The 24,462-nt window shown below is 46.7% G+C and overlaps 1 protein-coding gene across 1 annotated transcript in view; it reads left to right on the top strand.

The window, feature by feature from the left end:
• The window catches only part of TNFRSF1A (TNF receptor superfamily member 1A), a 46,337-nt gene that overhangs the window by 17,750 nt on the left and 4,125 nt on the right, over positions 1–24,462 (top strand). Inside the window, exons 4-9 of the mRNA XM_072131401.1 lie at positions 522–668; positions 756–837; positions 9,894–9,952; positions 18,817–18,960; positions 19,676–19,701; positions 23,140–23,293. Of these exons, the coding sequence (XP_071987502.1) occupies positions 522–668; positions 756–837; positions 9,894–9,952; positions 18,817–18,960; positions 19,676–19,701; positions 23,140–23,293 (612 nt within the window). The remainder of the gene's footprint in view (positions 1–521; positions 669–755; positions 838–9,893; positions 9,953–18,816; positions 18,961–19,675; positions 19,702–23,139; positions 23,294–24,462) is intronic.

Below are 24,462 nucleotides of genomic sequence, written 5' to 3'. Positions count from 1 at the left end.
TATATACTCCACCACACAGGAGACACATCCTCTATATACTACACCACACAGGAGACACATCCTCTATATACTACACCACAAAGGAGACACATCCTCTATATACTACACCACACAGGAGACACATTCTCTATATACTCCACCACACAGGAGACACATCCTCTATATACTCCACCACACAGGAGACACATTCTCTATATACTCCACCACACAGGAGACACATCCTCTATATACTACACCACACAGGAGACACATCCTCTATATACTACACCACACAGGAGACACATTCTCTATATACTACACCACACAGGAGACACATCCTCTATATACTCCACCACACAGGAGACACATCCTCTATATACTACACCACACAGGAGACACATTCTCTATATACTACACCACACAGGAGACACATCCTCTATATACTCCACCACACAGGAGACACATCCTCTATATACTACACCACACAGGAGTTTGAAGAGAGTTTGATAAGTGAGATTAATGAATTATCGTATTTCTTTCAGAATTTGGCCAAGTTGAGGTCCAGCCCTGCACTACAATAAATGATACTGTGTGCGGATGTCCTAAAGGATATTATAAGTCTAACAGTGACCGGAAATTTACTTGCCTGGAGTGCAGTAAATGTCCAAATGGGAGTATACAGTCCAGTTGTAAGTTTTCAACATTAGAAATTTATTTTGTGTGAATAAGCTGCCATTCATCTCGGATAAAACGAAATTTACTTTGTTTCTAAACAGGTACATCCGACCGTAACACGATTTGTCACTGCTATGGAAACTATTATCCCGACCCCACCGGCCAATGCCGCTCATGTGATGAGTAAGTGGAACCTGTGACCTCCAGGGGTAAAAGGGACACAATCGTTGTAATTATAAAAAGTGTTCTTAGGTTCCTTTCCCTGGATCCGTATCCCACATGATCCATAGGATTAATCCGTCACTAATTAATAAAATATCAGCTGTACAGATCTATGGCTCCCACTGCCCTCTGGTGCCTTTAGGTTGTACTGCAGCAGGAGAATTCCTAGGGTCAGGGTGAAGCCATTTACATCACTCAACAAGTTACTGCTTAATAAACATAAACTTATAAAATGTCATTAAAAATGACAATGAAATCATATGGCAGGATGTGATCCGGGGGCAGTCTCCTCTCAGCACTCTTGTACTGGTCCGGAGATGCCTATAAATAGTAGTATATGCATCTTTTATAATGTGTTTTATATGGGATTTCAACCCTTGGTATCCTCTGGGTAGCAACACCGTGCTGTAAACCACAGAATTTTCTAAACCTAAAAGTAGTAATACTGGAATATGGAAAGGAGAAAGAGAGAGAGAGAGAGAGAAAGAGAGAGAGAGAAAGAGAGAAAGAGAAAGAGAGAGAGAGAAAGAGAGAGAGAGAAAGAGAGAGAGAGAGAGCTATTCAGGCCTTTAGGCTTAAAATTCATAGGTAGGGGTCACACCTCATCTCTTTCTTGTTGTGAGAGTCTCCATTATTCCATAATTACTCCATTATTACTAGTGACTAGAATGGGGTGTGCGGCCAGTCCAACAACTGATCCATTCAAGAAAGGGCGTTACTCAATTGATTTTACAATGGCTTCGAGTCACAAGTGAAATCTGCACATATAGGGGCTCATTTACTAACGGCCCAGCAGACCGCACTTTCGTGGGACATCCCGCCGATTTCCGGACAGGGATTTAAAAGGGGTTTTTGGTGCACGCGATTGGATTTTGCCACAATCGCGCCGGCTTTCATGCAACACAAATCGGGGGGTGGGTCGTCAGACGATCTGACGGATTCAGACAAACCACAGGATTTCACTTAAAAATTGCACCAGGAAGAAGAAGGTGAACTCCGGGGACCTGAGCGGGGAAGCGACACATGCAGGATGTCGGGCGCACGATCTTAGTGACTCCCCACACAGCGCATTATACACGGACAATGCACTTACATGCACCAGGAAGAAGAAGGTGAACTCCAGGGACCTGAGCGGGGAAGTGACACATGCAGGATATCGGGGGCAGGATCTTAGTGACTCCCCGCACAGCACATTATACACGGACAATGCACTTACATGCACCGGGAAGAAGAAGGTGAACTCCGGGGACCTGAGCGGGGAAGAGACACATGCAGGATATCGGGGGCAGGATCTTAGTGACTCCATGCACAGCGCATAATACACGGACAATGCACTTACATGCACCAGGAAGAAGAAGGTGAACTCCGGGGACCTGAGCGGGGAAGTGACACATGCAGGATATCGGGGGCAGGATCTAAGTGACTCCATGCACAGCGCATAATACACCGACAATGCACTTACATGCACCAGGAAGAAGAAGGTGAACTCCGGGGACCTGAGCGGGGAAGCGACACATGCAGGATATCTGGGACACGATCTTAGTGACTCCCCGCACAGCGCATTATACACGGACAATGCACTTACATGCACCAGGAAGAAGAAGGTGAACTCCAGGGACCTGAGCGGGGAAGCGACACATGCAGGATATCGGGCACAGGATCTTAGTGACTCCCCGCACAGCGCATTATACACGGACAATGTACTTACATGCACCAGGAAGAAGAAGGTGAACTCCGGGGACCTGAGCGGGGAAGCGAGACATGCAGGATATCGGGCGCAGGATCTTATTGACTCCCCGCACAGCGCATTATACACGGACAATGCACTTACATGCACCAGGAAGAAGAAGGTGAACTCCGGGGACCTGAGCGGGGAAGTGACACATGCAGGATATCGGGCGCAGGATCTTAGTGGCTCCCCGCACAGCGCATTATACACGGACAATGCACTTACATGCACCAGGAAGAAGAAGGTGAACCCCGGGGACCTGAGCGGGGAAGTGACACATGCAGGATATCGGGCACACGATCTTAGTGACTCCCCGCACAGCGCATTATACACAGATAATGCACTTACATGCACCAGGAAGAAGAAGGTGAACTCCGGGGACCTGAGCAGGGAAGTGACACATGCAGGATATCAGGCACATGATCTTAGTGACTCCCCGCACAGCGCATTATACACGGACAATGCACTTACATGCACCAGGAAGAAGAAGGTGAACTCCGGGGACCTGAGCGGGGAGGCGACACATGCAGGATATCGGGTGCATGATCTTAGTGACTCCCCGCACAGCGCATTATACACGGACAATGCACTTACATACACCAGGAAGAAGAAGGTGAACTCCTGGGACCTGAGCGGGGAAGCGACACATGCAGGATATCGGACGCACGATCTTAGTGACTCCCTGCACAGCGCATTATACACGGACAACGCTCTTACATGCACCAGGAAGAAGAAGGAGAACTCCGGGGACCTGAGCGGGGAAGCGACACATGCAGGATATCGGGCGCAGGATCTTAGTGACTCCCTGCACAGCACATTATACACGGACAATGCACTTACATGCACCAGGAAGAAGAAGGTGAACTCTGGGGACCTGAGCGGGGAAGTGACACATGTGCAGGATATCAGGTGCAGGATCTTAGTGACTCCCCGCACAGCACATTATACACGGACAATGCACTTACATGCACCAGGAAGAAGAAGGTGAACTCCGGGGACCTGAGTGGGGAAGCGACACATGCAGAATATCAGGCGCAGGATCTTAGTGACTCCCCGCACAGCGCATTATACACGGACAATGCACTTACATGCACCAGGAAGAAGAAGGTGAACTCCAGGGACCTGAGCGGGGAAGTGACACATGCAGGATATCGGGCGCAGGATCTTAGTGACTCCCTGCACAGCACACTATACACGGACAATGCACTTACATGCACCAGGAAGAAGAAGGTGAACTCCGGGGACCTTAGCGGGGAAGTGACACATGCAGGATATCGGGCGCACGATCTTAGTGACTCCCTGCACAGCACATTATACACGGACAATGCACTTACATGCACCAGGAAGAAGAAGGTGAACTCCGGGGACCTGAGCGGGGAAGTGACACATGCAGGATATCGGGCACAGGATCTTAGTGACTCCCCGCACAGCGCATTATACACGGACAATGCACTTACATGCACCAGGAAGAAGAAGGTGAACTCCGGGGACCTGAGCGGGGAAGCGACACATGCAGGATATCAGGGGCAGGATCTTAGTGACTCCCTGCACAGCGCATTATACACGGACAATGCACTTACATGCACCAGGAAGAAGAAGGTGAACTCCGGGGACCTGAGCGGGGAAGCGACACATGCAGGATATCGGGCGCAGGATCTTAGTGACTCCCCACACAGCACATTATACACGGACAATGCACTTACATGCACCAGGAAGAAGAAGGTGAACTCCGGGGACCTGAGCGGGGAAGTGACACATGCAGGATATCGGGCACAGGATCTTAGTGACTCCCCGCACAGCGCATTATACACGGACAATGCACTTACATGCACCAGGAAGAAGAAGGTGAACTCCGGGGACCTGAGCGGGGAAGCGACACATGCAGGATATCAGGGGCAGGATCTTAGTGACTCCCTGCACAGCGCATTATACACGGACAATGCACTTACATGCACCAGGAAGAAGAAGGTGAACTCCAGGGACCTGAGCGGGAAAGCGACACATGCAGGATATCGGCCGCTATATCTTAGGGAATTACGTCACAGTGCATTCCGGATGGACAATGCACTTACATGGACCAGGAAGAAGAAGGAGAACTCCAGGGACCTGAGCGGGAAAGCGACACATGCAGGATATCGGCCGCTATATCTTAGGGAATTACGTCACAGTGCATTCCGGATGGACAATGCACTTACATGGACCAGGAAGAAGAAGGAGAACTCCAGGGACCTGAGCGGGGAAGCGACACATGCAGGAAATCGGCCGCTATATCTTAGGGAATCACGGCACAGTGCATTCCGGATGGACAATGCACTTACATGGACCAGGAAGAAGAAGGAGAACTCCAGGGACCTGAGCGGGGAAGCGACACATGCAGGAAATCGGCCGCTATATCTTAGGGAATTACGTCACAGTGCATTCCGGATGGACAATGCACTTACATGGACCAGGAAGAAGAAGGAGAACTCTGGGGACCTGAGCGGGGAAGCGACACATGCAGGATATCGGGAGCACGAATCACGGCACAGTGCATTCCGGATGGACAGTGCACTTTCGGGAACTCCCAGGGACCGGGTAAGTAAATCTGCCCCATTAGATTTTTTTCACCTATCCTATAAATATGTCATAAATACATGAAGTAGAAAAATCCAAATTTGTGGCTCTGCACAATATTACTAATATAACTCCCATGCATCATGAAATGGTCAGTAATTTTAGGCATCTCAGAAGACGTGTAAGAGTGTTGAGAGGAGACCGTCTGCAGGAGCACATGGGGAGCAGTGTGAGAGTGCTTAAATGAGGCCTGAGCAGAAGTGAGCGCAGTGGAAGAGTGCTGAAAAGCGACTGTCCCTCGATACAGAATTTAGAAGGAGAAGTGTGAGTGTGGTGAGAGAAGACTGTCCCCAGGTACAGAAGGGAGAGCAGTGTAAGAGTGCTTAGAGGAGACTGTCCCCAGGTACAGAAGGGAGAGCAGTGTAAGAGTGCTTAGAGGAGACTGTCCCCAGGTACAGAAGGGAGAGCAGTGTAAGAGTGCTTAGAGGAGACTGTCACCAGGTGCAGAAGGGAGAGCAGTGTAAGAGTGCCTAGAGGAGACTGTCACCAGGTACAGAAGGGAGAGCAGTGTAAGAGTGCTTAGAGGAGACTGTCACCAGGTGCAGAAGGGAGAGCAGTGTAAGAGTGCTTAGAGGAGACTGTCACCAGGTGCAGAAGGGAGAGCAGTGTAAGAGTGCTTAGAGGAGACTGTCCCCAGGTACAGAAGGGAGAGCAGTGTAAGAGTGCTTAGAGGAGACTGTCCCCAGGTACAGAAGGGAGAGCAGTGTAAGAGTGCTTAGAGGAGACTGTCCCCAGGTACAGAAGGGAGAGCAGTGTAAGAGTGCTTAGAGGAGACTGTCCCCAGGTACAGAAGGGAGAGCAGTGTAAGAGTGCTTAGAGGAGACTGTCCCCAGGTACAGAAGGGAGAGCAGTGTAAGAGTGCTTAGAGGAGACTGTCACCAGGTGCAGAAGGGAGAGCAGTGTAAGAGTGCTTAGAGGAGACTGTCACCAGGTACAGAAGGGAGAGCAGTGTAAGAGTGCTTAGAGGAGACTGTCACCAGGTGCAGAAGGGAGAGCAGTGTAAGAGTGCTTAGAGGAGACTGTCACCAGGTACAGAAGGGAGAGCAGTGTAAGAGTGCTTAGAGGAGACTGTCCCCAGGTACAGAAGGGAGAGCAGTGTAAGAGTGCTTAGAGGAGACTGTCACCAGGTGCAGAAGGGAGAGCAGTGTAAGAGTGCTTAGAGGAGACTGTCACCAGGTGCAGAAGGGAGAGCAGTGTAAGAGTGCTTAGAGGAGACTGTCCCCAGGTACAGAAGGGAGAGCAGTGTAAGAGTGCTTAGAGGAGACTGTCCCCAGGTACAGAAGGGAGAGCAGTGTAAGAGTGCTTAGAGGAGACTGTCCCCAGGTACAGAAGGGAGAGCAGTGTAAGAGTGCTTAGAGGAGACTGTCCCCAGGTACAGAAGGGAGAGCAGTGTAAGAGTGCTTAGAGGAGACTGTCACCAGGTGCAGAAGGGAGAGCAGTGTAAGAGTGCTTAGAGGAGACTGTCCCCAGGTACAGAAGGGAGAGCAGTGTAAGAGTGCTTAGAGGAGACTGTCCCCAGGTACAGAAGGGAGAGTAGTGTAAGAGTGCTTAGAGGAGACTGTCCCCAGGTACAGAAGGGAGAGCAGTGTAAGAGTGCTTAGAGGAGACTGTCCCCAGGTACAGAAGGGAGAGCAGTGTAAGAGTGCTTAGAGGAGACTGTCCCCAGGTACAGAAGGGAGAGCAGTGTAAGAGTGCTTAGAGGAGACTGTCCCCAGGTACAGAAGGGAGAGCAGTGTAAGAGTGCTTAGAGGAGACTGTCCCCAGGTGCAGAAGGGAGAGCAGTGTAAGAGTGCTTAGAGGAGACTGTCCCCAGGTACAGAAGGGAGAGCAGTGTAAGAGTGCTTAGAGGAGACTGTCACCAGGTGCAGAAGGGAGAGCAGTGTAAAAGTGCTTAGAGGAGACTGTCCCCAGGTACAGAAGGGAGAGCAGTGTAAGAGTGCTTAGAGGAGACTGTCCCCAGGTACAGAAGGGAGAGCAGTGTAAGAGTGCTTAGAGGAGACTGTCCCCAGGTACAGAAGGGAGAGCAGTGTAAGAGTGCTTAGAGGAGACTGTCCCCAGGTACAGAAGGGAGAGCAGTGTAAGAGTGCTTAGAGGAGACTGTCACCAGGTGCAGAAGGGAGAGCAGTGTAAGAGTGCTTAGAGGAGACTGTCACCAGGTGCAGAAGGGAGAGCAGTGTAAGAGTGCTTAGAGGAGACTGTCCCCAGGTACAGAAGGGAGAGCAGTGTAAGAGTGCTTAGAGGAGACTGTCACCAGGTGCAGAAGGGAGAGCAGTGTAAGAGTGCTTAGAGGAGACTGTCCCCAGGTACAGAAGGGAGAGCAGTGTAAGAGTGCTTAGAGGAGACTGTCCCCAGGTACAGAAGGGAGAGCTGTGTAAGAGTGCTTAGAGGAGACTGTCACCAGGTGCAGAAGGGAGAGCAGTGTAAGAGTGCTTAGAGGAGACTGTCACCAGGTGCAGAAGGGAGAGCAGTGTAAGAGTGCTTAGAGGAGACTGTCCCCAGGTACAGAAGGGAGAGCAGTGTAAGAGTGCTTAGAGGAGACTGTCCCCAGGTACAGAAGGGAGAGCAGTGTAAGAGTGCTTAGAGGAGACTGTCCCCAGGTACAGAAGGGAGAGCAGTGTAAGAGTGCTTAGAGGAGACTGTCCCCAGGTACAGAAGGGAGAGCAGTGTAAGAGTGCTTAGAGGAGACTGTCCCCAGGTACAGAAGGGAGAGCAGTGTAAGAGTGCTTAGAGGAGACTGTCCCCAGGTACAGAAGGGAGAGTAGTGTAAGAGTGCTTAGAGGAGACTGTCCCCAGGTACAGAAGGGAGAGCAGTGTAAGAGTGCTTAGAGGAGACTGTCCCCAGGTGCAGAAGGGAGAGCAGTGTAAGAGTGCTTAGAGGAGACTGTCACCAGGTACAGAAGGGAGAGCAGTGTAAAAGTGCTTAGAGGAGACTGTCCCCAGGTACAGAAGGGAGAGCAGTGTAAGAGTGCTTAGAGGAGACTGTCCCCAGGTACAGAAGGGAGAGTAGTGTAAGAGTGCTTAGAGGAGACTGTCCCCAGGTACAGAAGGGAGAGTAGTGTAAGAGTGCTTAGAGGAGACTGTCCCCAGGTGCAGAAGGGAGAGCAGTGTAAGAGTGCTTAGAGAAGACTGTCCCCAGGTACAGAAGGGAGAGCAGTGTAAGAGTGCTTAGAGGAGACTGTCCCCAGGTACAGAAGGGAGAGCAGTGTAAGAGTGCTTAGAGGAGACTGTCCCCAGGTACAGAAGGGAGAGTAGTGTAAGAGTGCTTAGAGGAGACTGTCCCCAGGTACAGAAGGGAGAGCAGTGTAAGAGTGCTTAGAGGAGACTGTCACCAGGTGCAGAAGGGAGAGCAGTGTAAGAGTGCTTAGAGGAGACTGTCACCAGGTACAGAAGGGAGAGCAGTGTAAGAGTGCTTAGAGGAGACTGTCCCCAGGTACAGAAGGGAGAGCAGTGTAAGAGTGCTTAGAGGAGACTGTCACCAGGTACAGAAGGGAGAGCAGTGTAAGAGTGCTTAGAGGAGACTGTCCCCAGGTACAGAAGGGAGAGCAGTGTAAGAGTGCTTAGATGAGACTGTCCCCAGGTACAGAAGGGAGAGCAGTGTAAGAGTGCTTAGAGGAGACTGTCCCCAGGTACAGAAGGGAGAGCAGTGTAAGAGTGCTTAGAGGAGACTGTCCCCAGGTACAGAAGGGAGAGCAGTGTAAGAGTGCTTAGAGGAGACTGTCCCCAGGTACAGAAGGGAGAGCAGTGTAAGAGTGCTTAGAGGAGACTGTCCCCAGGTACAGAAGGGAGAGCAGTGTAAGAGTGCTTAGAGGAGACTGTCCCCAGGTACAGAAGGGAGAGCAGTGTAAGAGTGCTTAGAGGAGACTGTCCCCAGGTACAGAAGGGAGAGCAGTGTAAGAGTGCTTAGAGGAGACTGTTCCCAGGTACAGAAGGGAGAGCAGTGTAAGAGTGCTTAGAGGAGACTGTCCCCAGGTACAGAAGGGAGAGCAGTGTAAGAGTGCTTAGAGGAGACTGTCCCCAGGTACAGAAGGGAGAGCAGTGTAAGAGTGCTTAGAGGAGACTGTCACCAGGTGCAGAAGGGATGAGGAGTAGTATGAGAGCGCTGAGAGGAGACTGTTCCACGGACATAGAAGGGGGAGGAGTTGTATGAGAGGGCTCAGATGAGACTGTCCCTGGATACAGAAGGGAGGAGGGGCAGTATGAGAGCGCTGAGAGGAGACTGTCCCTGGATACAGAAGGGAGGAGGGGAAGTATGAGAGCGATGAGAGGAGACTGTCCCTGGATACAGAAGGGAGGAGGGGAAGTATGAGAGCGATGAGAGGAGACTGTCCCTGGATACAGAAGGGTGGAGGAGTAGTATGAGAGTGCTGAGGGAAGACTGTCCCTGGATACAGAAGGATGGAGGAGTAGTATGAGCGTGCTGAGAGTACACTTTTCCACGGACACAGAAGGGAGGAGGGGAAGTATGAGAGCGATGAGAGGAGACTGTCCCTGGATACAGAAGTAGTATGAGAGCGCTGAGATGAGAGCAGTTTCTGAATTCTTACCCACTTCAGATATCAGTGGACATCTGAATTACATTTAAGGCTGAACTGCTTCATATCACGTACAACAGTCTTGCAATGGGATAGTTTTTAGTGTGGTAAAAAAATCAACTAATAAACACTTCTGCTTTCAGATGTAACCTCACAGAAGACTGTGCCAAGCACTGCCCAACGGGCCTGAAAAAGCCAGAAGGTGAGTGCAAAAAGCATCAGCTGTGTGGGGAGTCACTAAAATCCTGCACCCGATATCCTGCATGTGTCACTTCCCCGCTCAGGTCCCCGGAGTTCACCTTCTTCTTCCCAGTGCATGTAAGTGCATTGTCCGTGTATAATGCGCTGTGCAGGGAGTCACTAAGATCCTGCGCCCGATATCCTGCATGTGTCACTTCCCCGCTCAGGTCCCCGGAGTTCACCTTCTTCTTCCTGGTGTATGTAAGTGCATTGTCTGTGTATAATGCGCTGTGCGGGGAGTCACTAAGATCGTGCGCCCGATATCCTGCATGTGTCGCTTCCCTGCTCAGGTCCCCGGGGTTCACCTTCTTCTTCCCGGTGCATGTAAGTGCATTGTCCGTGTATAAAGCGCTGTGCGGGGAGTCACTAAGATCCTGCACCCGATATCCTGCATGTGTCACTTCCCCGCTCAGGTCCCCGGAGTTCACCTTCTTCTTCCTGCTGCATGTAAGTGCATTGTCCGTGTATAATGCGCTGTGTGGGGAGTCACTAAAATCCTGCACCCGATATCCTGCATGTGTCACTTCCCCGCTCAGGTCCCCGGAGTTCACCTTCTTCTTCCCAGTGCATGTAAGTGCATTGTCCGTGTATAATGTGCTGTGTGGGGAGTCACTAAGATCCTGCGCCCGATATTCTGCATGTGTCGCTTCCCCGCTCAGGTCCCTGGAGTTCACCTTCTTCTTCCTGGTGCATGTAAGTGCATTGTCTGTGTATAATGTGCTGTGTGGGGAGTCACTAAAATCCTGCACCCGATATCCTGCATGTGTCACTTCCCTGCTCAGGTCCCCGGAGTTCACCTTCTTCTTCCTGGTGCATGTAAGTGCATTGTCCGTGTATAATGCGCTGTGCGGGGAGTCACTAAGATCCTGCGCCCGATATACTGCATGTGTCGCTTCCCCGCTCAGGTCCCTGGAGTTCACCTTCTTCTTCCTGGTGCATGTAAGTGCATTGTCCGTGTATAATGCGCTGTGCGGGGAGTCACTAAGATCCTGTGCCCAATATCCTGCATGTGTCACTTCCCCTCTCAGGTCCCTGGAGTTCACCTTCTTCTTCCTGGTACATGTAAGTGCATTGTCCGTGTATAATGCGCTGTGCGGGGAGTCACTAAGATCCTGCGCCCGATATCCTGCATGTGTCACTTCCCCGCTCAGGTCCCTGGAGTTCACCTTCTTCTTCCTGGTGCATGTAAGTGCATTGTCCGTGTATAATGCGCTGTGCGGGGAGTCACTAAGATCCTGTGCCCAATATCCTGCATGTGTCGCTTCCCCGCTCAGGTCCCTGGAGTTCACCTTCTTCTTCCTGGTGCATGTAAGTGCATTGTCCGTGTATAATGCGCTGTGCGGGGAGTCACTAAGATCCTGCGCCCGATATTCTGCATGTGTCGCTTCCCCACTCAGGTCCCTGGAGTTCACCTTCTTCTTCCTGGTACATGTAAGTGCATTGTCTGTGTATAATGCGCTGTGCGGGGAGTCACTAAGATCCTGCGCCCGATATCCTGCATGTGTCACTTCCCCGCTCAGGTCCCCGGAGTTCACCTTCTTCCTCCTGGTGCATGTAAGTGCATTGTCCGTGTATAATGCGCTGTGCGGGGAGTCACTAAGATCGTGCACCCGATATCCTGCATGTGTCACTTCCCCGCTCAGGTCCCCGGAGTTCACCTTCTTCTTCCTGGTGCATGTAAGTGCATTGTCCGTGTATAATGCGCTGTGCGGGGAGTCACTAAGATCCTGCGCCCGATATCCTGCATGTGTCACTTCCCCGCTCAGGTCCCTGGAGTTCACCTTCTTCTTCCTGGTGCATGTAAGTGCATTGTCCGTGTATAATGCGCTGTGCGGGGAGTCACTAAGATCCTGCGCCCGATATCCTGCATGTGTCGCTTCCCCGCTCAGGTCCCTGGAGTTCCCCTTCTTCTTCCTGGTGCATGTAAGTGCATTGTCCGTGTATAATGCGCTGTGCGGGGAGTCACTAAGATCCTGCCCCCGATATCCTGCATGTCTCGCTTCCCCGCTCAGGTCCCCGGAGTTCACCTTCTTCTTCCTGGTGCATGTAAGTGCATTGTCCGTGTATAATGCGCTGTGCGGGGAGTCACTAAGATCCTGCGCCCGATATCCTGCATGTGTCACTTCCCCGCTCAGGTCCCTGGAGTTCACCTTCTTCTTCCTGGTGCATGTAAGTGCATTGTCCGTGTATAATGCGCTGTGCAGGGAGTCACTAAGATCCTGCGCCCGATATCCTGCATGTGTCGCTTCCCCGCTCAGGTCCCTGGAGTTCCCCTTCTTCTTCCTGGTGCATGTAAGTGCATTGTCCGTGTATAATGCGCTGTGCGGGGAGTCACTAAGATCCTGCCCCCGATATCCTGCATGTCTCGCTTCCCCGCTCAGGTCCCCGGAGTTCACCTTCTTCTTCCTGGTGCATGTAAGTGCATTGTCCGTGTATAATGCGCTGTGCGAGGAGTCACTAAGATCCTGCGCCCGATATCCTGCATGTGTGGCTTCCCCGCTCAGGTCCCTGGAGTTCACCTTCTTCTTCCTGGTGCATGTAAGTGCATTGTCCGTGTATAATGCGCTGTGCGGGGAGTCACTAAGATCCTGCGCCCGATATCCTGCATGTGTCACTTCCTCGCTCAGGTCCCTGGAGTTCACCTTCTTCTTCCTGATGCATGTAAGTGCATTGTCTGTGTATAATGCGCTGTGCAGGGAGTCACTAAGATCCTGCCCCCGATATCCTGCATGTGTCGCTTCCCCGCTCAGGTCCCTGGAGTTCACCTTCTTCTTCCTGGTGCATGTAAGTGCATTGTCCGTGTATAATGTGCTGTGCGGGGAGTCACTAAGATCATGCGCCCGATATCCTGCATGTGTCGCTTCCCCGCTCAGGTCCCAGGAGTTCACCTTCTTCTTCCTGGTGCATGTAAGTTCATTGTCCGTGTATAATGCGCTGTGCGGGGAGTCACTAAGATCCTGCGCCAGATATCCTGCATGTGTCACTTCCCCGCTCAGGTCCCTGGAGTTCACCTTCTTCTTCCTGGTGCATGTAAGTGCATTGTCCGTGTATAATGCGCTGTGCGGGGAGTCACTAAGATTCTGCGCCCGATATCCTGCATGTGTCACTTCCCCGCTCAGGTCCCTGGAGTTCACCTTCTTCTTCCTGGTGCATGTAAGTGCATTGTCCGTGTATAATGCGCTGTGCAGGGAGTCACTAAGATCCTGCGCCCGATATCCTGCATGTGTCGCTTCCCCGCTCAGGTCCCTGGAGTTCCCCTTCTTCTTCCTGGTGCATGTAAGTGCATTGTCCGTGTATAATGCGCTGTGCGGGGAGTCACTAAGATCCTGCCCCCGATATCCTGCATGTCTCGCTTCCCCGCTCAGGTCCCCGGAGTTCACCTTCTTCTTCCTGGTCCATGTAAGTGCTTGGCTTGCGACACAATTTGAAATCTTAAATCCCACGTGTTGTCCGAATCCGTCGGATCGTCCGACCACCCGCTCCTTAATTTGTGTAGTGTAAAAGTCGGCGCGATTGCGGCAAAATTCTACTGCGTGCGCCAAAAACCTCAGTTAATTGCGGCGCAGAACGGAAAAAGTCGGGAAACCCAGCGGAAATGTGGTCGGCGGACCCCCAGTAAATGTTGTCACGGTTTTTGAAGGCTGAACCGTCTGAGAGTCTCTTTGGAAAGTGTCTGTGGGCCCTCTGGACCACCGGGGGGGATGGCATGAGACCCACAGTGGCAGCCAAGGTAACAAATTCAGGAAACAGTCACAACCTGAGATGACAGCAGGAACGCAGAGGAGCACTGGTAACGCTGGTACGGAGTGAAGACATCGCTGGGCTGGAACCCTGGACGGCACAGCAGGAGGACAGTCGTATGGGAACAGACCACAGGATATGGACCACAGAACATGGACCACAGGATACGGACCACATGGTACTGACCACTGGATACGGCCCACAGGACACACACAGAAATGGGACCTCGGGATACACACAGTTGGCTTTCACTTCAGTTGGGAAGACTTTAAGATCCGGCGAGAGTGAAGGGAGCCGCCGGGTTATATAGGAAACCCAGGAGTGACTAGCGCCAATGGGAAGGACGCTGGCTCTTTAAGTTCAGAGAAGTCAGCGCATGCACGCCCTAGCAGCGGGACCGCGCGGCTTGGAAGGCAGGAGGCGTGCAGCCTGCACGCCGGGACCCGGAGCACAGCCAGGAGAGGAAAGTGCGTGCAGGGGAACGGGGACCGGCAGCCAGTGGAGCACGGATGTACCCGCCATCTGCTACATGGATCATGGGAGCACCCGTGACAAGTGTATGTAGTAATCACACATCTGACGCTCTCCAGGGGATTATTATACCGTAGCGCAGATTTCAACCCAGGACCCTTAGTATCAGAGGCTGCAACAAGTGACATTATAAGCGTCTCTTCACTGGTTACATTGACCCATATATATTTGCACCATTTACTTGTACCCCTTTGTTTCCGTTACCTTGTAAATAAAATACAATACACGCTGTAGTATAATGTATTATAATGTACACGCTATAGTATAATGTATTATAATGTACACGCTGTAGTATAATGTAGTATAATGTACACGCTGTAGTATAATGTATTATAATGTACACACTATAGTATAATGTATTATAATGTACATGCTGTAGTATAATGTATTATAATGTACACGCTATAGTATAATGTAGTATAATGTACACGCTGTAGTATAATGTATTATAATGTACACGCTGTAGTATAATGTATTATAATGTACACGCTGTAGTATAATGTATTATAATGTACACACTATAGTATAATGTATTATAATGTACACGCTGTAGTATAATGTATTATAATGTACACACTATAGTATAATGTATTATAATGTACACGCTGTAGTATAATGTAGTATAATGTACACGCTGTAGTATAATGTATTATAATGTACACGCTATAGTATAATGTATTATAATGTACACGCTATAGTATAATGTATTATAATGTACACACTATAGTATAATGTATTATAATGTACACGCTGTAGTATAATGTAGTATAATGTACACGCTGTAGTATAATGTATTATAATGTACACACTATAGTATAATGTATTATAATGTACACGCTGTAGTATAATGTATTATAATGTACACGCTGTAGTATAATGTATTATAATGTACATGCTGTAGTATAATGTATTATAATGTACACGCTGTAGTATAATGTATTATAATGTACACGCTGTAGTATAATGTAGTATAATGTACACGCTATAGTATAATGTATTATAATGTACACACTATAGTATAATGTATTATAATGTACACGCTGTAGTATAATGTAGTATAATGTATTATAATGTACATGCTGTAGTATAATGTATTATAATGTACACGCTGTAGTATAATGTATTATAATGTACACGCTGTAGTATAATGTATTATAATGTACACGCTGTAGTATAATGTATTATAATGTACACGCTGTAGTATAATGTAGTATAATGTATTATAATGTACATGCTGTAGTATAATGTATTATAATGTACACGCTGTAGTATAATGTATTATAATGTACACGCTGTAGTATAATGTATTATAATGTACATGCTGTAGTATAATGTATTATAATGTACACGCTGTAGTATAATGTACACGCTGTAGTATAATGTACACGCTGTAGTATAATGTAGTATAATGTACACGCTATAGTATAATGTAGTATAATGTACACGCTATAGTATAATGTAGTATAATGTACACGCTGTAGTATAATATAGTATAATGTACACGCTGTAGTATAATATAGTATAATGTACACGCTGTAGTATAATGTAGTATAATGTACACGCTATAGTATAATGTAGTATAATGTACACGCTGTAGTATAATATAGTATAATGTACACGCTATAGTATAATGTAGTATAATGTACACGCTGTAGTATAATATAGTATAATGTACACGCTATAGTATAATGTAGTATAATGTACACGCTGTAGTATAATGTATTATAATGTACACGCTATAGTATAATGTATTATAATGTACACACTATAGTATAATGTATTATAATGTACACGCTGTAGTATAATGTATTATAATGTACACGCTGTAGTATAATGTATTATAATGTACACGCTGTAGTATAATGTAGTATAATGTACACGCTATAGTATAATGTATTATAATGTACACGCTGTAGTATAATGTATTATAATGTACACACTATAGTATAATGTATTATAATGTACACGCTGTAGTATAATGTAGTATAATGTACACGCTGTAGTATAATGTATTATAATGTACACGCTGTAGTATAATGTATTATAATGTACACACTATAGTATAATGTATTATAATGTACACGCTATAGTATAATGTATTATAATGTACACGCTGTAGTATAATGTAGTATAATGTACACGCTGTAGTATAATGTATTATAATGTACACGCTGTAGTATAATGTATTATAATGTACACACTATAGTATAATGTATTATAATGTACACGCTATAGTATAATGTAGTATAATGTACACGCTGTAGTATAATGTAGTATAATGTACACGCTGTAGTATAATGTAGTATAATGTACACGCTATAGTATAATGTATTATAATGTACACGCTGTAGTATAATGTATTATAATGTACACGCTGTAGTATAATATAGTATAATGTACACGCTATAGTATAATGTAGTATAATGTACACGCTATAGTATAATGTATTATAATGTACACACTATAGTATAATGTATTATAATGTACACGCTGTAGTATAATGTATTATAATGTACACGCTGTAGTATAATGTATTATAATGTACACACTATAGTATAATGTATTATAATGTACACGCTGTAGTATAATGTAGTATAATGTACACGCTGTAGTATAATGTAGTATAATGTACACGCTGTAGTATAATGTATTATAATGTACACACTATAGTATAATGTATTATAATGTACACGCTGTAGTATAATGTATTATAATGTACACGCTATAGTATAATGTATTATAATGTACACACTATAGTATAATGTATTATAATGTACACGCTGTAGTATAATGTAGTATAATGTACACGCTGTAGTATAATGTATTATAATGTACACACTATAGTATAATGTATTATAATGTACACGCTGTAGTATAATGTAGTATAATGTACACGCTGTAGTATAATGTAGTATAATGTACACGCTATAGTATAATGTATTATAATGTACACGCTATAGTATAATGTATTATAATGTACACGCTATAGTATAATGTAGTATAATGTACACGCTGTAGTATAATGTATTATAATGTACACGCTGTAGTATAATGTATTATAATGTACACGCTGTAGTATAATGTATTATAATGTACACACTATAGTATAATGTATTATAATGTACACGCTGTAGTATAATGTAGTATAATGTACACGCTGTAGTATAATGTAGTATAATGTACACGCTGTAGTATAATGTATTATAATGTACACGCTATAGTATAATGTATTATAATGTACACGCTGTAGTATAATGTATTATAATGTACACGCTGTAGTATAATATAGTATAATGTACACGCTATAGTATAATGTAGTATAATGTACACGCTATAGTATAATGTATTATAATGTACACACTATAGTATAATGTATTATAATGTACATGCTGTAGTATAATGTATTATAATGTACACGCTGTAGTATAATGTATTATAATGTACACGCTGTAGTATAATATAGTATAATGTACACGCTATAGTATAATGTAGTATAATGTACACGCTGTAGTATAATGTAGTATAATGTACACGCTGTAGTATAATGTATTATAATGTACACGCTGTAGTATAATATAGTATAATGTACACGCTATAGTATAATGTATTATAATGTACACGCTGTAGTATAATGTATTATAATGTACACGCTGTAGTATAATGTATTATAATGTAAACGCTGTAGTATAATATAGTATAATGTACACGCTATAGTATAATGTAGTATAATGTACACGCTGTAGTATAATGTATTATAATGTACACGCTGTAGTATAATATAGTATAATGTACACGCTATAGTATAATGTAGTATAATGTACACGCTGTAGTATAATGTATTATAATGTACATGCTGTAGTATAATGTAGTATAATGTACATGCTGTAGTATAATGTATTATAATGTACATGCTGTAGTATAATGTATTATAATGTACACGCTGTAGTATAATGTATTATAATGTACACGCTATAGTATAATGTATTATAATGTACACGCTGTAGTATAATGTATTATAATGTACACGCTGTAGTATAATGTATTATAATGTACACGCTGTAGTATAATGTATTATAATGTACACACTATAGTATAATGTATTATAATGTACATGCTGTAGTATAATGTATTATAATGTACATGCTGTAGTATAATGTATTATAATGTACATGCTGTAGTATAATGTATTATAATGTACACACTATAGTATAATGTATTATAATGTACACGCTGTAGTATAATGTATTATAATGTACACACTATAGTATAATGTATTATAATGTACACGCTGTAGTATAATGTATTATAATGTACACACTATAGTATAATGTATTATAATGTACACGCTGTAGTATAATGTATTATAATGTACACACTATAGTATAATGTATTATAATGTACACGCTGTAGTAAAAATGGATTTTATTATTATTATACTGATTTTTGGTCACTTTGTCAAACAAAAATGAAAAAGACCAATTAAAAGTGATCAAAGAAATGAATAAAAATGATAGTTCCTGCTGCAATAAACCTGTTTTTATCCATCCTCTTCAGAACTGGACATGGTGATGCCGCTCGTAGCCGGTGTCATGGCGCTCATTATCCTGGCTCTGGTGGCTACAATCATTTTCAAGAATCGTAAGAGACTCGTCTCTGCTTTCAAGAAAAAGAGCCCCCTCCCGGTGACCGTGGAATCAGGTAGAGACCGTGACTGTATGATCCCCAGAGCTGGGCCATGACACTGCTGGCTGTATACAAGACTCTGGTTTGCTCCAAGGCTTTTTAGTGGGTCTGGCATCAACTTACAAGATGGTTAGATGTAGTTGAGAGTTTACATTTGCATACAGGGAACATTGCCTTTAAGATCTTCAGTCCCGTATCCTCAAGTCCTACAACGGCTGCCTCTCACCACCACGCCTAACAGTAAAAACCGAAGCCTATTGAGAGCTAAAACTAATGGGTTGGACTTTGACTTGTAAGAAGAACTTCCACTCTGATGGAGTTGTCATCTGATTGGACACTTCTGGGAATGTCTTGTCCCAATCATTTTTTTGGGGGTAATTGATACTGATGACGTATCCTTAAGACCTCCCCAGCGATCAGTTTGCAGCAGCCTCACACTAGCTGAATGCACAGCACAATTCTCTGTGTAGTGGCCATACTTGGTTACTGCGGCTTAGGGTCCTTTAATGTGACTTGGGCATTACGCTGAGCATGGTGCTTTTAGGTTTGAACTAGACGTGGCACTCGGTCCCTTGGAAATTGGCTGGGGGTTCACTTACACGCCAGCATCACTGTACTATGTTGGTCCCAGATGTCATCCCGCTAGTCCCTTTAGTACCAGAGTTTAAGCTCCAGTGTCACTGTAGGATTATTATATTATACTTATTAACTTTGACTATTTGTTTTGCAGGAAGCAGCCAACTGAGCAACCCCCTGGTAAGTATCTGATGCATTTAAAGGGTTCTCCTACTAAAGAGAATCTACCACCACGATTCTACCTATAAAGATAGAACAGGTGGTAGGTGCATGTATTGGACGTGAGGATAGACCTTTTTAGAGCTAATCCTCACGTCCCACCATCTTTTTAAAATCTTTATTGCCCTAAAATGTAAATTTTGTAAAGTGGCTTCTGGGGCGTGGACTAGCCGGATATGAGGCTACACGTCGCGGCTACTCCACGGCCCAATAGCCTCTTTTCTACTCCTACTACTACTGCCGGTACCTGGAATAGGAAGGACCGGTGTGTTCCGCTACTGCCAGTACTTGGAATAGGAAGGACCGGTGTGTTCCGCTACTGCCGGTACTTGGAATAGGAAGGACCGGTGTGTTCCGCTACTGCCGGTACTTGGAATAGGAAGGACCGGTGTGTTCCACTACTGCCAGTACTTGGATTAGGAAGGACCGGTGTGTTCCGCTACTGCCGGTACTTGGAATAGGAAGGACCGGTGTGTTCCGCTACTGCCGGTACTTGGAATAGGAAGGACCGGTGTGTTTCGCTACTGCCGGTACTTGGAATAGGAAGGACCGGTGTGTTCCGCTACTGCCAGTACCTGGAATAGGAAGGACCGGTGTGTTCCGCTACTGCCGGTACTTGGAATAGGAAGGACCGGTGTGTTCCGCTACTGCCGGTACTTGGAATAGGAAGGACCGGTGTGTTCCGCTACTGCCGGTACTTGGAATAGGAAGGACCGGTGTGTTCCGCTACTGCCGGTACTTGGAATAGGAAGGACCGGTGTGTTCCGCTACTGCCGGTACTTGGAATAGGAAGGACCGGTGTGTTCCGCTACTGCCGGTACTTGGAATAGGAAGGACCGGTGTGTTCCGCTACTGCCGGTACTTGGAATAGGAAGGACCGGTGTGTTCCGCTACTTGGAATAGGAAGGACCGGTGTGTTCCGCTACTGCCGGTACCTGGAATAGGAAGGACCGGTGTGTTCCGCTACTGCCGGTACCTGGAATAGGAAGGACCGGTGTGTTCCGCTACTGCCGGTACCTGGAATAGGAAGGACCGGTGTGTTCCGCTACTGCCGGTACTTGGAATAGGAAGGACCGGTGTGTTCCGCTACTGCCGGTACCTGGAATAGGAAGGACCGGTGTGTTCCGCTACTGCCGGTACTTGGAATAGGAAGGACCGTTGTGTTCCGCTACTGCCGGTACTTGGAATAGGAAGGACCGGTGTGTTCCGCTACTGCCGGTACTTGGAATAGGAAGGACCGTTGTGTTCCGCTACTGCCAGTACCTGGAATAGGAAGGACCGGTGTGTTCCGCTACTGCCGGTACTTGGAATAGGAAGGACCGTTGTGTTCCGCTACTGCCGGTACTTGGAATAGGAAGGATCGGTGTGTTCCGCTACTGCCAGTACCTGGAATAGGAAGGACCGGTGTGTTCCGCTACTGCCAGTACCTGGAATAGGAAGGACCGTTGTGTTCCGCTACTGCCAGTACCTGGAATAGGAAGGACCGGTGTGTTCCGCTACTGCCGGTACTTGGAATAGGAAGGACCGGTGTGTTCCGCTACTGCCGGTACTTGGAATAGGAAGGACCGGTGTGTTCCGCTACTGCCGGTACTTGGAATAGGAAGGACCGGTGTGTTCCGCTACTGCCGGTACTTGGAATAGGAAGGACCGGTGTGTTCCGCTACTGCCAGTACCTGGAATAGGAAGGACCGGTGTGTTCCGCTACTGCCGGTACTTGGAATAGGAAGGACCGGTGTGTTCCGCTACTGCCGGTACTTGGAATAGGAAGGACCGGTGTGTTCCGCTACTGCCGGTACTTGGAATAGGAAGGACCGGTGTGTTCCGCTACTGCCGGTACTTGGAATAGGAAGGACCGGTGTGTTCCGCTACTGCCGGTACTTGGAATAGGAAGGACCGGTGTGTTCCGCTACTGCCAGTACTTGGAATAGGAAGGACCGGTGTGTTCCGCTACTGCCGGTACCTGGAATAGGAAGGACCGGTGTGTTCCGCTACTGCCGGTACTTGGAATAGGAAGGACCGGTGTGTTCCGCTACTGCCGGTACTTGGAATAGGAAGGACCGGTGTGTTCCGCTACTTGGAATAGGAAGGACCGGTGTGTTCCGCTACTGCCGGTACCTGGAATAGGAAGGACCGGTGTGTTCTGCTACTGCCGGTACCTGGAATAGGAAGGACCGGTGTGTTCCGCTACTGCCGGTACCTGGAATAGGAAGGACCGGTGTGTTCCGCTACTGCCGGTACTTGGAATAGGAAGGACCGGTGTGTTCCGCTACTGCCGGTACCTGGAATAGGAAGGACCGGTGTGTTCCGCTACTGCCGGTACTTGGAATAGGAAGGACCGTTGTGTTCCGCTACTGCCGGTACTTGGAATAGGAAGGACCGGTGTGTTCCGCTACTGCCGGTACTTGGAATAGGAAGGACCGTTGTGTTCCGCTACTGCCAGTACCTGGAATAGGAAGGACCGGTGTGTTCCGCTACTGCCGGTACTTGGAATAGGAAGGACCGTTGTGTTCCACTACTGCCGGTACTTGGAATAGGAAGGATCGGTGTGTTCCGCTACTGCCAGTACCTGGAATAGGAAGGACCGTTGTGTTCCGCTACTGCCAGTACCTGGAATAGGAAGGACCGGTGTGTTCCGCTACTGCCGGTACTTGGAATAGGAAGGACCGGTGTGTTCCGCTACTGCCGGTACTTGGAATAGGAAGGACCGGTGTGTTCTGCCGGTAACTCCAGGAACTGTGTGACTATAAAACAAGCTGAAGGGATTTTCCGCCATAGAACATTGGGATCAGTTCCTGTTATTGAATAGCATTAACAGTATATACAGCTGGTATATAATACACTATTATATATATAATATAACACTATGTAGCTGGTGGAACTGGACTAACTGGATTTAATGGCAGATTTAAAGGGATTTTTCTCACCTCCTCTGCATTCTATTAAGTAAACACCGTGGAGGGAACATATAAAGACCAACATTTTTCTCCCTCGTTTTTGACACCCTGTTACCCCAGTGCACCCAATTTATGATGAGGTACAGGTCATACATTAGGTGAACAGATCCGCTACTATTATTTCCATTAAGGGACTGGAGTCAATTGCAGAAACTTTCACGCCAGTTTTATGGTGTCAATTCAGAGGTTTATGCCTTATTCTACACCAAAAAGTCATTGCCCCCTCCCTGTGTAAACATAACCCATCCTTGATATTCTCATCATCCGTCTAGTCTCCAGCCTAGTCTTTCTTTAGTCCTTCAAGCTTCCTCATCTGTCAACTATTGCCACCCTATCCCGTCACAGTGACTTGGTGGTTCCCTCTATAACCTATTCTGTAGGTTTTAAGCGGCACCTAATGTATAAAATAACAAAAACGTTAAAAACTCCTTTCTTCTTTGTTTAGATGGAAAGCTACAGTTCTCCGGATAAACCAGAATATCTCCCTGGACACAAAGTTTATGTTGTTGATGGTGGACCTCAGATTCAAAATGAAGCTCAGTCTACTCCGCTTCCATTGCCGGACATCACATTACAGACAAAGACTCCAAGCCTAAAGAGTAAGTGGAGATTCAAGAGTCCATGTAAGAGGAGATACCTGGGTACCATGTAGATGTAAAATCAGAGCAGAGCCAAGAATTGGGGACAAAGGGGCGCACACCAATGTATCCATGTTCTCCAAAGGTCCAGGTATGGATAGAAGTCGGTTTATGAATAAATACTACAAATTAATGCTGTACAGAGTCACAACGCGTTTTGGAGAGACTAATCCCCTTTTCAAATGAAAGTTATCAATCTCCAAGGCTTGTCCTGCCTGCGTGGGAGAGGGTTAGGCTTTGCCCCATACATTCCTCTCTATACCTATATCTAGGGTTAGGCTTTGTCTCATACCTCTCTATACCTATATCTAGGGTTAGGCTTTGTCTTATACCTCTCTATACCTATATCTAGGGTTAGGCTTTGTCTTATACCTCTCTATACCTATATCTAGGGTTAGGCTTTGCCCCATACATTCCTCTCTATACCTATATCTAGGGTTAGGGTTAGGCTTTGCCCCATACATACCTCTCTATACCTATATCTAGGGTTAGGCTTTGTCTCATACCTCTCTATACCTATATCTAGGGTTAGGGTTAGGCTTTGTCTCATACCTCTCTATACCTATATCTAGGGTTAGGGTTAGGCTTTGCCCTATACATACCTCTCTATACCTATATCTAGGGTTAGGCTTTGTCGCATACCTCCCTATACCTACACTCACCGGCCACTTTATTAGGTGCACCATGCTAGTAACGGGTTGGACCCCCTTTTGCCTTCAGAACTGCCTCAATTCTTCGTGGCATAGATACAACAAGGTGCTGGAAGCTCCTCAGAGATTTTGCTCCATAGTGACATGATGGCATCACACAGTTGCCGCAGATTTGTCGGCTGCACATCCATGATGCGAATCTCCCGTTCCACCACATCCCAAAGATGCTCTATTGGACTGAGATCTGGTGACTGTGGAGCCATTTGTGTCCAGTGACCTCATTGTCATGTTCAAGAAACCAGTCTGAGATGCTTCCAGCTTTATGACATGGCGCATTATCCTGCTGAAAGTAGCCATCAGATGTTACAGGGTACATTGTGCTCATAAAGGGATGGACATGGGCAGCAACAATACTCAGGTAGGCTGTGGCGTTGTACCAAGGGGCCCAAAGAGTGCCAAGAAAATATTCCCCACACCATG

This window comes from Engystomops pustulosus, chromosome 11 (assembly GCF_040894005.1).
Source record: "Engystomops pustulosus chromosome 11, aEngPut4.maternal, whole genome shotgun sequence".
Lineage (NCBI taxonomy): Eukaryota > Metazoa > Chordata > Amphibia > Anura > Leptodactylidae > Engystomops > Engystomops pustulosus.
This window is presented reverse-complemented; position numbering and strand designations above follow the sequence as displayed.